This window comes from Aspergillus mulundensis (assembly GCF_003369625.1).
Source record: "Aspergillus mulundensis strain DSM 5745 chromosome Unknown scaffold_7, whole genome shotgun sequence".
Taxonomy (NCBI): Eukaryota; Fungi; Ascomycota; class Eurotiomycetes; order Eurotiales; family Aspergillaceae; genus Aspergillus; species Aspergillus mulundensis.
The window spans coordinates 956,633-968,608 of NW_020797895.1; the positions used below are offsets into that span (position 1 = coordinate 956,633).

The following is an 11,976-nucleotide window of genomic DNA, read 5'->3' on the forward strand; positions in this document are numbered from 1 at the left end:
CGAACTAAAATCATGCCTAATGCATGGCCATGCCCTCTGCAATCTGCGCCGCGCGATCCAGCTCTAAATTTCCGAGTGGTCGGCTCTTGGTGAAAGGGACATGGTATTGCAAGACTAGCCGCACCACTGATTTGACCGCGGTATTTGCGATGGGGTGCACACGTAAATTTGTCCAAGGAGGAGAGGCAAAGGCACCTGCACTTGAAGGAGAGAAGCCGCCCACAACTGATTATCGACGCGGTAACGGAGGAGTGGGATATCATAGGATTTCGTCCAGGGCTGGGGGACGCTGCTTCTGGCCTAAATGTCCAAAAACATGTGAAAACAAGATATTGTTTCACATGGGGGCGCATAACTTGTGGGACAAGGCTAGAGTGCCTTGGAGACTAATACCCATAAACAATGACGCCAGACTGGATGTAGATATTATGGGCTACAAGGCGGGGTCTACGAGAGAGGAAAGCAAAGCGGCCATTGCCTGCCTGCCCAGTATAGCCCTAAAGCCTCTTAAATCTGGAGACGTTCTTGAGTTCCAAGGTTTACTGCACATAAACCAAACCATATCTCCTCCGGTCATTTTATGAAGTGCGTCTGGGTCAAGGTCGGAAACAGGGCACTTTCTTGGATGCCGGGGACTTAGGGTTAGGGGTCTTTAACGCCGGGCGATGGCTCCGCGGTCTTGGGTATGCCTCTGTCTTTAGGGTAACTCCCGTCATGTACCCCAGGTAGGCACGAACCGGAGCAGTGATGCGCTCTTTGCTCCTTGATAGCGGATGTGAAAAGGTGGATCGAGGAGAAGATGCCAGTGCCGTTCCTATTCTGTCTATAAAAGTCTCCGAGTACCATAGGCTTGACTGTGCGGACTTAGGATTTGTTTATGGAGATTAAGGTAGATCTCACCGTGTTCAAGGACTTGGAGGGCAAAAAGCTTGAATACGTGATTGCAAATCATCCATATATTATCAACTGCTACTTTCATGTACGATGCACAAGCCCTTTTCTGTTATCGTGCAGGACAGCTTTAATCTTATTGACCTTTGCTACTGATACGCGTCCCTGCGTTGCGGAATCATCCTCTTGCAGTCTCTACATAGTGTTGGTGTCGGGCTGTGCTGTTGATGGGCTGAATACAGCTAACGTACCTTGCAAAGCCTTCACAAGGTACTGGGACTAAACCCAAAGATATCCGTCCGCCAGAGCCTGATTCGTGCCATGGACCTCTTTCCCAATAATACCCTAGAGTCTATGGTGCTCCGCCCCAAACATACCACGGGTATCTACTGGTACGCCGGACAGAAAAGGGAATAAAGTAGAAAGCACCTGCAGGACTTTATTACATATTTTTTGGTTCACGGAAAACTACTGCGACCAGCCCAAGAGAAATTTGGAACATATTCTTATTAACCATATGACCTGCAAACAAGAGGGTAGCTGGCCAAGGGTTTTACAGGTGTTGAGAAGTTCGCGGACGCTCTTACAAATAAATCCTTTAAACCAAGTAAGCTGCAATCATGCCCGTACCCGGTAAAAGGCTAACCAAGTCCAGTGTTCAACCGCGGGGGTGCATATCCGATGAATCCGCAAACGCTATGCCCGGCTGGAAGGGACCCGGGCGTAAAGCCGCATTGAGTCATTCACCTTGCAAGCTTATACCTACCGCTATGCAGGGCTAGCTTACAAGTTATAGCTGCAAAAGGGCACTTCCCCCTTTCAGGATCTGGCAGTATGCCCCCATTGTCCCCAAGCAGACAAGGGCATCCATGGTACCTAGTGTACTCCCTAACGGGAGGCTCAATGAAGCGTAGGGAGCTCTCCAGACCGGATCCATGTCCTCTCAATCTGAGGCTGATGCAGCTCTGATTGTGCTAAACGCAGCGCAGTGCATGGGAAACATGCAACAAGAGGCCTCAGCTGCTTAACACCATCAGCTTTGATAGCCTGGTTGGTACCTTCCTGATGGTGGATTATTACACCTTCATCCCATTTCCGCTCAAATACATGAACAAAGCCATTGCAGTATGGCAGTATGGCACCCAGCAAACTTGCTAAGTAACGACGACATTCTCTTCACGACCAAGTCCTTGGCGATATGTGTCGATGATGTGGCCGACGAGTTCCTGCGCTGGAAGCTGACAAGGCGACGGTTCACGCCTGGATTCGGGCAGCCGGGTGACGATGACCATGCAGGCGCCTTTCTGGCTATCACGGATGGCCACCTCCAGCACAAGTTGGGCGACGACTGGATCCTTAAGGGCACCGCTCAGTGCCGATAGTATGGCATCATCAAGTAGCAGGACATGCCTGGATGTACCATACCTTCAATGTATTGGCGGAGCTGCATCGCAGAGAAAGAAAAAGAACCGAGAGGATACTGAGCCGTGGTAGTGCTTTGTTCAGGGTCAGGCCCGTCACCGTGCAGTTCACCAGACGACTCAAAGCCAAACGACGGAGCTTCAAGACTAGCATACATAGGTATATATCAACCACTCCAGATGTCCCTCAGCCACGATACCCGGATTGTCGAGCGGGTTCTAGTTTATCAACAGCGACATCAGTTCAACTTGCGCAGTCGTGTGAAAAGTTGCGGATCATCTTCGCCCGTATCGCCGCCGCCCAGGAAACCGGAACCTCCCATCCAGCGAGGCTATAAAGATTATGAACAAGTCCGCCGGCTGTGCCCTACAGAACCACTCAAGTGCCCCTGGGCTCTGAGACCAGGTTACAGGAGTGCTGGCTGGAATGCTGATATGCATTTTGTCATGCCTGCTCTGCTCGACATGGCTAACAACCCAGAAGCTGATAGATATATCAAGATATCAGAAATCAAGGCAGGCCCTGCGAGAAAGGCCAGGGTGGACAAGCTGTTAGGAACGGGAAAGCTCCAGAGAATTTCGAAAGCGAAGGCCGGGAGAGGGAACACGGAACACAGCTCACTGGTGGCGATCAGGTAACACTAACGAGTGGACGCTGGTCGGTGTTGGGTACCCTATCGGTTGGGAACATCAATCCCCGCCTATAGCTTACTGTAGTGAACTGCAAGGCAGAGAATCAGGGCCATTGTTTGTGTTTGTTCTGGGAGAACTGATTGACCATGTATCATTGTTATGTACCTAAGCACAGAATCAACGCGCCAGCTGGCTCATTCCCTACCTCATGTCAATAACCCAAATAAAACGCTTCGTTCCCAAGACCGACTGCACTCCTGCCTAAGGTACCTACCCAGTGTAATCTCCTCCCTGTAGTCCTCACGCCCCAACATACGAAATATCCGGCCTCGGCGGCACGTCCATCCCAGCGCCCAAAAAGTAATCCACATGCGAACTCTGCACATACCCCTTGAGCGTAACAGCATTGCGATACGCCGGGTTATGCATGAGCGTGTAGAGCCTCAGGTCACTGGGCTGATCCGTCGTAAAAATAATCAGTTCGGAGTAATTCCCCCCCGCAAACACGACCTCCTCGCTCCAATCGCCTAGTATGTCGCCCTGGAACATGGGGTCGTCGTCTGCAGTCGTCGCGCCGAAGCGGTATGTCGTCACGAGGCGCTGCAGGCTTCCGCCCTCGTAGTCCCATTTATTGATGTTGCCGTCGTTGATCAGTTCGAGGAGCTCGTCGCCGTCCCACCAGACGCCCAGCTGCGGCCAGGGGTAGGTTTCTGCGTCGCCCAGCAGTTCGTTGGAGGCGGCGTTGTACACGCCTAGGAAGCTCCAGGCTTCCATGCCCGAGTGGTTGGGGTCGATGTCGCCGACCATGCCTCGTCCGTTATCGCCAACCTCGTCCGCGTAGTGTTCCCATAGGATGGTGCCGTCTGTCGCGTCGTAGTAGTATTCCCACAGCTTGGACGGGTTATCTTGTTGCACGCCGTAGCCCTGGAGGCCTGGGCGGCTGGGGTCCATCTTCGCAATGTGCCACCGGTCGCCGTGGACGATGCCGGCGGGCCCGAGGGAGTAGCGGAGGGTTCCGTCGCCGTTGAGGAGGAAGCCGATCTCGCCGACCTCGTCGATGCCGTCGCCGTCGACGTCGATGATGCGGGTGTTGTGGCCGTCTGGTGCGTTCTGGTTGTCGCGCTTCCAGACCCATGCTTGCTGAACAGAGTTGCCGTCGAACGTCCACGCCGCCTCGATGAGGTTGAAGGCGCCGCTGTCTTGACGGTTCTTCAGGAAGGCCACGATGTATGGCCGTTGTCCGTCGAGATAACCCACACCCAGACGCGCAGCCAGTGGTCCATCCGCGATATAATCATCCGGTATCTGCGCAGTACCTAGAAGCGACCCCGTCGAGCCCTGCAAGACAGCGATAAACTGATGCTCATCATCCTCGTACTCAAACGTCTCCCCATCCCCAAACACCACACCGTTCGCAATCCGAATCGCAACCTCCGCATATCCATCCCCGTCAAAGTCAAACACCGTCACACCATCCCAATGCCCAACATCAATCGCCGAAGACCCAGGCTCAATATTATTCTGGTTCAGGCTATTCGGCCCGAGATTCATCTCCCAAAGCAGCGTGCCATCACGCCGGTATGCCTCGATCCGCTGCGGCGACTCCAGCCGGTCCACGACGAAATCGTACTCGCCGTCCCCGTCCAGATCCCCAACCCAGATATACCGAATCGCGCCGCCGGCCTCGATCGGGATGCGGAAGAGCGGTCCTACCTCGGCGTCTGCAGCGAGCGTCCAGGTCCCGCTTGGTTCGCTCTCTTCGCCGTCTACGACAGTCGTCACGTAGTACGTGTTCTCTTGCGAGAGGTCGGCCGTGGAGTCGACGTAGTTGGAGCCGCCGGTTAGGATGTCGGTGTTGAGGAGCTCGGGCTCGCCGGCGCCGGTGGTGCGGTAGAGGTTGAAGGCGATGTCGTCGGGGTCGAGGCCGAGGATGCGCCAGCTGATGAAGGCCTCGTCTTCGGAAGACCGGATGGCGACGACGCCGCGGCCTAGGTTCTCCATCGGCCGTTGGGCTTGGATTGGAGTCGTGAAGGCTGAGAACGTGGCCATTGCCAACGCAAAGAGATGGAAACAGAACCACATCATGCCTTAGACTGGTACAAGAGACTCGGTAAGAGATTCCTATCGTCAAGGTCGTGAGTCCTGAGTGATCAACTTGACAAACTTCCCTTCGGGGTAGGCCATTTATACCACAGACTCCCTTGTGGCTGGATGGAAAAGCAGAGAATCCCGAGATCCCTCATCCGAGCTCCGGATGGGAACAAAAAGATCGTCGGTGTGGACATCATTGTTCAGAGACTCTGATGGGTAAAGATGGAGCGAGAGGGGAGGAGAAGGGGAGTGTTGATGGCCTCTGGCAAGGCAGGCCTGTGCGCCAAGTCAGCGGGGTGTGCTCCGCCGGGGGATAAACACGGACAGTGATGGAAATTCTCTCACGGTAAATCCTCTGACTGGGGAGCCAGGGATCGGGCAATCTCTGCTTTTGAATTTATCCATGGACGGGGGAATTCTGACGACTTCCTAGGTACTGAGGTACATTCTCCCGAGCGCCGCGCTTCTTCATCCGCTTCCGAGTCTCATCTAGATACCTATACGTTTGGTCAGAACAAGCAGCTTTCGAATTCTTCATGTGGGGTCCCGGACTCTGACTGTTGATGGAATTGTGGATGGGCTTTGAAGAGAAATATGTAGCGTAGTTGCTGTGGGTTTTTTCTGACCAGCAAGCTATATGATCGATGGGATGGGCCGGCAATGGGACAGCAGCATTTGCAGATGTACGTAGAGTATATGAAGATAGTAAGCATGCTTTATCCAGTGAATATACTTCTACTACGTTTTACACCCCTTAGGGATCTCGCGTAATTATGGTACGTAGCATCCCGAGCCTTTCAGGAAAAATCGCATCAGGGTACGTTGCACCAGCATCGTATGGATAGGTCATGATATTACTGAAGCGAACTCGCACTAGCAACTGGCATACACGTAGACGCTGCAACCTCGACCCTATTCCTACACCCTGCCAGTCGCTCAAGTCGCAGTCCCGTTTTTTGGCAACCCCCACAGACTCGCCTCTTCGGTCTCAACATCATCTCCACTCCAATGCGTCAGGTCGACTGCCCAGTTGGCGAAGCCCGCAAAATTCATGCGCCGGTAGCGCTCCACCCGTCTTCGCATCGTACTCTTGCTCATGAACCCGACCCATTGCGTCTCGTTGTAGACAAGAACGTTCGAGTCCGAGGCGGCGTCGTAATACGACTCGTTGATGTCTCCTTCGATCATCAGCGCTTCGATCTCTGCAATGGCGAGAAGACCGGGAGTCCTGGTGCACATTCCTGGGATGGCTGCAGTCCGCGGTCCAGTAAACCGGCACTCTGGCTTAGTGCAGTCAGGGTCAACCATGCCAAAGGCACGCCCGTAACTGGCAACGCCGATAGTAATGGCATTTCGCGGGACACCGGCTTTCGTGACTAGAGACAATGAGCAAGGGCCTTGAACACCTGGATCGGCTACTTACTCATCGAAAGGGCCCATTCCGTTTCCGTCAGGTTCACTAAGCGGTTAGACATGCTCGTGTAGTGAGATAAAAACCTACCATGGCTTCTCAGACAGTTTCCTCCTTTGCACCAGTCCTGGATGACAGAGGTCTCGTAGTCCCATTGGCCTGATAAAGTGTTAGTCGGCGCGTCGTGAAGAAGAGAACGTCGTACCATGGAAGTCGTATGTCATGTAAATGAGATAGTCGACGTGCTCCCACATCTCCGCAATAGGAAATGCCTGCAGATGCCAGTACGTTGCGGGCGCAGCGACCGAAATGCTTTTACCGGGAGGGAAAATCTTTCGGAGCTTCTTGACGAAGGCGAGGTAGTTCGGACCGTCCGCGCGCTGGTCTTGGGGGATATCTAGGGAAACGTCTTGGGGGTCGGAGGCCTAGTACGTGTGAGCAAGGTGCATCAGAGCCGGGGACGTCTTACTTACCCCCGGATACTCCCAGTCAAAATCTACACCGTCCAGGTTGTTGTCCGCAATAAACTCCAGCACGCTGACAATGAATCTGTCAACGTTCTCCGGTAGCATGGCCTCGCGCAGCACATCGTAAGCAGCTCCATTGACAGTATATCCCCAGCCGCCAAATGACACAATGCGCTTAACGCCCTGCAGGGCTAAGAAGTCCAGCCATTGGTTATGAGTGTCGTTGATGCTGATGCGAAAGTCCCTGCTGACTGACGCGAATCCCCAGTGAATATGGCTGTAGTCGTTGACGTTGATGTGAGCGGCGAGGAGGTTAAGGCACGGTCGGTCAAGATTGAATGATTCGTAGTATCCGATTCTCATGAACTCACCAGGCGGCGGCGAGTTGTCGACGATGTCCATGCCGCAGTTCGATATGCAACCCTTCTTGCCTTGAGGCGCTGTTCCCGGGTTCCCGGTCGGACCCTCTTCGTAGACGCAGTATTCTGGGGTCGCTCCGCATTCGCCAAGGGTATTGCAACATGCGTTGAGAGGGCAAGGATTCAAATTTGCGAGTGGCGCTCCATCTGTCGGCATTTCTGTTCCTGGAACAGTCGGACCGCAGACTGCGCCAGTTCTGGGGGCCGGCAGTGGTGGAATACCTTGGCTCAGACAAATGTTCATACCCCCGTGGATATTGTCGCAGCCACTCCAGCCCCATGTTCGGCCGTCATTATAGAATTGAATCTGGCTCTCCTCGATCATGAAGTCCTGAGCAATGGAGGCGCAAGTGTCGTCTTCTTGGGTCATGTAAGTAGCGCACGATCCATCTTTGTTCATGATCGGATCAGGCTTGGTGGACTTCTTGCTAGAACAACATACTTCTTCGCCCGGTCGCAGCCACGAACATAGCCCCTTCTGTGGGTTGTACTTCATGAACTCCGCCCCGGTGATGTTGCATCTGTCCGCAAGTCTGGTGCAGGTATCTCCTGGTTTTACCGTGATGGTATTGCAGTTGAGTTGCGTCGAGAAGCCGGCAATCGTGGCATTGGCTGAATTAACAGACTTTGCGGAGAGTGATTCACGCGTTGGCTCTTTGACGGCAGCAGAATCCACGAGGTCGAATGCCTCTTCGCTTTCCAGACACTCGCCCTTTGTCCATGAGCCAATGGCTTGCTCGACAAACACAGTATCCCCTGTTGGGTCAAAGGCGATGCCAAACGTATGGTCGGCATCTCGGTCGCCGCCGCAGAGTTGGATTCCCGCTCGAGGGAGTGGTCTGGCATGCCATTCATGCCTGATCCTATCAATGGCGGAGAGGGCCAGAGTGTCGTTTACTGCGTCACCCCGGTAGATACCGACCCATACCGAGTTGAGACGGCCAAGCACGCTGAAGGTATCGCGGTTCGCTGTCTGGTTCACGACGGTCTGCAAGAGGTTGAGGAAGAAGTCGAATGGTCGGAGCCGCGACGCATCATCCTCAGTTTGCCCACCTTCTCCTTGACCCGGCACAGTGTAAAAGGACGCGAAAGGGGTGTCTGGGCTATCGTCAACGGTGCAGGCTAGGATTTTAAACGACACATTGGCGGCATCTTTAACAGTGTTGGCTAGTTCATGGGACGAGAAGTCGAGCAACACCGGGTGGTTGCAGTCCTTAAGGTTGGACAGGGACGAGTACGGCGTCCACTTGCTTGGGTCGTCGGTGCAGGGAGCAGGACAGAGCGGACTGGCGAGCAGCGCTGCTGGAAGTGCGAAGAGAACGGCCGTTACAGGCCAAGAGGGCCACATCCTGTGGAGCTCTTTGACGTAACAATAGAGGAATAACGAACGGTTGACGACGGAAAAATGATGTGGAAGTATACGGCGTGCGAATGCACTTGGTTAGGAGAGAAGAGGAAGGCCAGAGTGAGAAGAGACTCGGATGCGAAAGTTGTGTTGTGGAAGGAAAGAACAACCACAGCGTGACTCCCCAGATTGAAATTAGATACACCTCGACGAATGTCGGTGATGCGCAGGAGCCGATCATCTCCTGCTAGTGATTATTTTTTTGAGATTACAGAACTTTGGAGCACATTGAAACGACGAAGAAAAAAATTAAACAAAACGCGACAAGATACGTAGTATGATTTACGCTCAGCTCAGCCCAGTCCGGCTGCCTTGCTCCTCGGTTACTACACGATCCGCCTTAGTTATCGGGGTCTCTTATGGCACGGTGGCAGACTTACCTCATGGCAAACAAGGCCTATCAGCCGAAGCGACGAAAAAAGAACCTGCACACGATAGAGACGCGAGCTTTGGAGCGATCTTCTTCGACGACGCCGTTCTCGCCGTTTTCGAACGTCTGATCAGGGATCTGGGTAGAACCACTGCTCTCTGCGGTGGAAGTCCTCAGCGCTCTCTTCGCTGTGACCGCCAAAGTCTGTATCTCCTTGTTCAGCAAAGGCAGCTGCGGGGTGGGCTCCCGCATACCGGAAGTAGTGTGCTCGCTTCTCGGTCTGGAAAACTGGGCAAGGAGGCGCTGATGAGCGTCCTCAACATCAGCGAAGGGGACTGAAAGGGGAGAGGTGTTCTGATTCATCGTAGCCTAAGGAGGGTTCGTTAGCTGGTGCTGTCTCCGCAAGATCTCTACTGACCGGGCTCGGGGATGGGATACCGCGATAGTTGTGCTGGGCAAGGCGCAGTGTTAGTCACTTTTGAGCGTTCTATGGTTCAAGGTCTGAACTTACGGCAGGCTCACGGAAGGTCATGCTGGGTGTCATCGGCTCCGGCTGGGCCTCCATGCTCTGATTGGCATCATGCAACAGTGCTTGCTGGAGGATGCGATCGGGAGAATCATCCTCGCTGGGCGATTCAAAAAACGGTGCAGGACGGGCCGCCATAGGGGTAGGTGGTGCAGGGCGTGGAAGACGTTCGCTTGCGGCAGGACGTTCAATGGCTCCAGAGCGTGCAGCTGCGCCGGGGCGTGCGATTCCGGCAGAACGTTCGACGGTGGCAGGGCGTTTACGAGCGGGCTTCTGTTCGGTACGGGCCTTCTTCTCGTCCACCGGGGCCTTTTCCTCAGAAGAATCAAGTTCTCGACGAGCTTCGCGCGCAGCCAGTGCCTACCAAGCAAGGTCCACGTCAGTTCGGATCCAAATGAAGAGACGCGCAAGCACCGTGATACATACCTGAGCCTCCCTCGCACGACGGCGCTGATGCTATTCGCAGCGATGTGTTAATCTTCAGACCAGGCATCACCTATAGCGGTAAAAAAGAGAGTAGATAGGCAACATACCGAGACCCTCGACACCTCGCGACAAGTATGACACAGCTTCGTCGGCTTGCCGCACTTGTCGAAGAACTGATCCTTAGTCCAAGAGCGCTTGCACTTGGGGCACGTCTGCGTCGGAGGGGGCGCCTTCGACGCGTCTGGGATGCTAGCCATGCTGCGAGGAGCGGCAGTGTTAGTCGTTCCCTTGACCTTGGGCATGGTGACGGACTCTGGTGTTGCTTCGCGGGATGGACTAGACCTAGGCAGTGCAATTGTCGCCTGACTGGACGTGTCAGACGAGCTTGTTGTGATGGACGGTGTTGACGCTCTCGAGCTGGAGGGCGAGGGAGAGGGCGTCGGTTCTGGCGAGGAAGAGCGAGACTGTGACAGCGATGAAGATTCAGACGAGGATGCGTCAGAGTCCGTATCAGTCTGCTCCTCGAGCGCGAGGACGAGGGGGAGGTATCTCAGATAGGAAAACAGGTAGGAGTTGGGAGGGGGTCTGAAGTTGTAGATGAAAGAGACAAGCTGCTCTGTTTTTGTGAATTGGGTTTGTGTGTGGTGATCTTGCTTAGTCGGCGTGTGCTTCTGCTTAGTCGGCGATGACATCGTGGGTGTATGCTATCCAAGCAACCAAGTAAAACAGGTCTAAAACAAGACTTAGCAAAGACAGAAACGAAAGGTTGTTGGAGACAGAAGAAAGAATCGCGGTAGCCAAATGGCCAGTAGAAATACAAGTGGATCTTACATTTGTGTTCCTGTCCTCCATCTACAAAGGGCCTCCATATCCAGCACACCAAAAGAACCCTCACCTTACCACCTAAAGATGGAACAAGCTCTTCTCATTAACCTCACAGAACCTCCAAAGCCCCGCCTCCACCGCAGCATCCCTCACACTCCCAAGCTCCTCATCCCTAACAGCCCGATTGATCTCCGCATACCTTACCTCCTCCACCCCCTCCCCCTCCCTCCTCCCCTTCGTACCCCTCCTCCTCTTCCCAACATGCGCATCAGGCCGATACTGCTCCATAACATGAACATACAGATCCCGCGAAACATTCCCCGCAAGCCAGCGCACAATCTCGCGTCCCTCGTCCTCCTTCCCGGGCATAACAAGATGCCTAAGCAAAACGCCCCTCTTCGCAATCCCATCAGACGTAAAACTCAGATCCCCAACCTGCGCATGCATAACCTGAATACTCTCCTTCGCAGTCTGCACGTAATCATCGGCCTTGAGTAACCGTTTCGAAGTCGCGGCTTTCCAGACCTTGAAATCGGGTAAATAGATATCGACCAGCCCGTCCAGAAGTTCCAGGGAGTCGAGACTATCGAACGCAGACGTGTTATACACGATAGGAATCCGCAGTCCCATCTCCCTCGCGTCCAGAATGGAAAGCACAACCTGCGGCACCACATGCTCCGGCGTAACGAGGTTGATATTATGCACGCGCCCCTCATCCTGGAGTTTGAGGTACCACCCCGCCAACTCCGCCGGCGTCAAATCAAACCCGTTCCTTTGGTGCGCGATATCATGGTTCTGGCAGAAGACGCAGCGCAGGTTGCATCCGCTGAAGAAGACGCTCCCGCTGCCGTGGAAGCCTGTGATACAGGGCTCTTCGCCGCGGTGGGGCGCGATCACGTTGACTTTTGCGGTTTCGGCGCCGATCAGGCAGTGGCCTGTTGTTTCGAAACGGTTCACGGAGCATTTGCGTGGGCAGAGGTTGCAGTTTGATAGATGGGCGTAGGCTTTGCTGCGCTTTTTGGCGGCGTCGGTGGAGGAGAGGAGGGTGTAGCGCGGGGTGTAGTCGTCGAGGAGGTATTGGGGTGGGATTC

General features: G+C 54.2%; 5 protein-coding genes across 5 annotated transcripts in view; 1 reads left to right on the forward strand and 4 right to left on the reverse strand.

Moving 5' to 3' along the window:
- Window positions 1–2,018: 2,018 nt before the first annotated feature.
- Window positions 2,019–2,650, forward strand: DSM5745_07149 (uncharacterized protein; the record flags this gene model as incomplete). The annotated part of the gene is made up of 2 exons (XM_026749165.1): window positions 2,019–2,272; window positions 2,386–2,650. 2 exons carry the CDS (start codon window positions 2,019–2,021, stop codon window positions 2,648–2,650), a joined length of 519 nt encoding a protein of 172 aa, XP_026602255.1.
- Window positions 2,651–3,245: 595 nt separating this feature from the next.
- DSM5745_07150 (uncharacterized protein) lies at window positions 3,246–4,994 on the reverse strand (the record flags this gene model as incomplete). The annotated part of the gene is made up of 1 exon (XM_026749166.1): window positions 3,246–4,994. The coding sequence occupies one exon, from the start codon at window positions 4,992–4,994 to the stop codon at window positions 3,246–3,248; it is 1,749 nt and encodes a 582-aa protein (XP_026602256.1).
- A 978-nt stretch (window positions 4,995–5,972) lies between these two features.
- On the reverse strand, window positions 5,973–8,681 carry DSM5745_07151 (uncharacterized protein; the record flags this gene model as incomplete). The annotated part of the gene is made up of 5 exons (XM_026749167.1): window positions 5,973–6,412; window positions 6,460–6,495; window positions 6,538–6,606; window positions 6,653–6,872; window positions 6,921–8,681. 5 exons carry the CDS (start codon window positions 8,679–8,681, stop codon window positions 5,973–5,975), a joined length of 2,526 nt encoding a protein of 841 aa, XP_026602257.1.
- A 457-nt stretch (window positions 8,682–9,138) lies between these two features.
- Window positions 9,139–10,752, reverse strand: DSM5745_07152 (uncharacterized protein; the record flags this gene model as incomplete). The annotated part of the gene is made up of 5 exons (XM_026749168.1): window positions 9,139–9,477; window positions 9,527–9,559; window positions 9,620–9,994; window positions 10,061–10,090; window positions 10,168–10,752. The coding sequence occupies 5 exons, from the start codon at window positions 10,750–10,752 to the stop codon at window positions 9,139–9,141; spliced, it is 1,362 nt and encodes a 453-aa protein (XP_026602258.1).
- A 211-nt stretch (window positions 10,753–10,963) lies between these two features.
- DSM5745_07153 (putative pyruvate formate lyase activating enzyme) overlaps window positions 10,964–11,976 on the reverse strand; it is a gene marked incomplete at both ends in the record, with an annotated part of 1,122 nt that continues 109 nt past the window's right edge. The window contains one exon of the mRNA XM_026749169.1: window positions 10,964–11,894. Coding sequence (XP_026602259.1) covers window positions 10,964–11,894 — 931 coding nt within the window. The remainder of the gene's footprint in view (window positions 11,895–11,976) is intronic.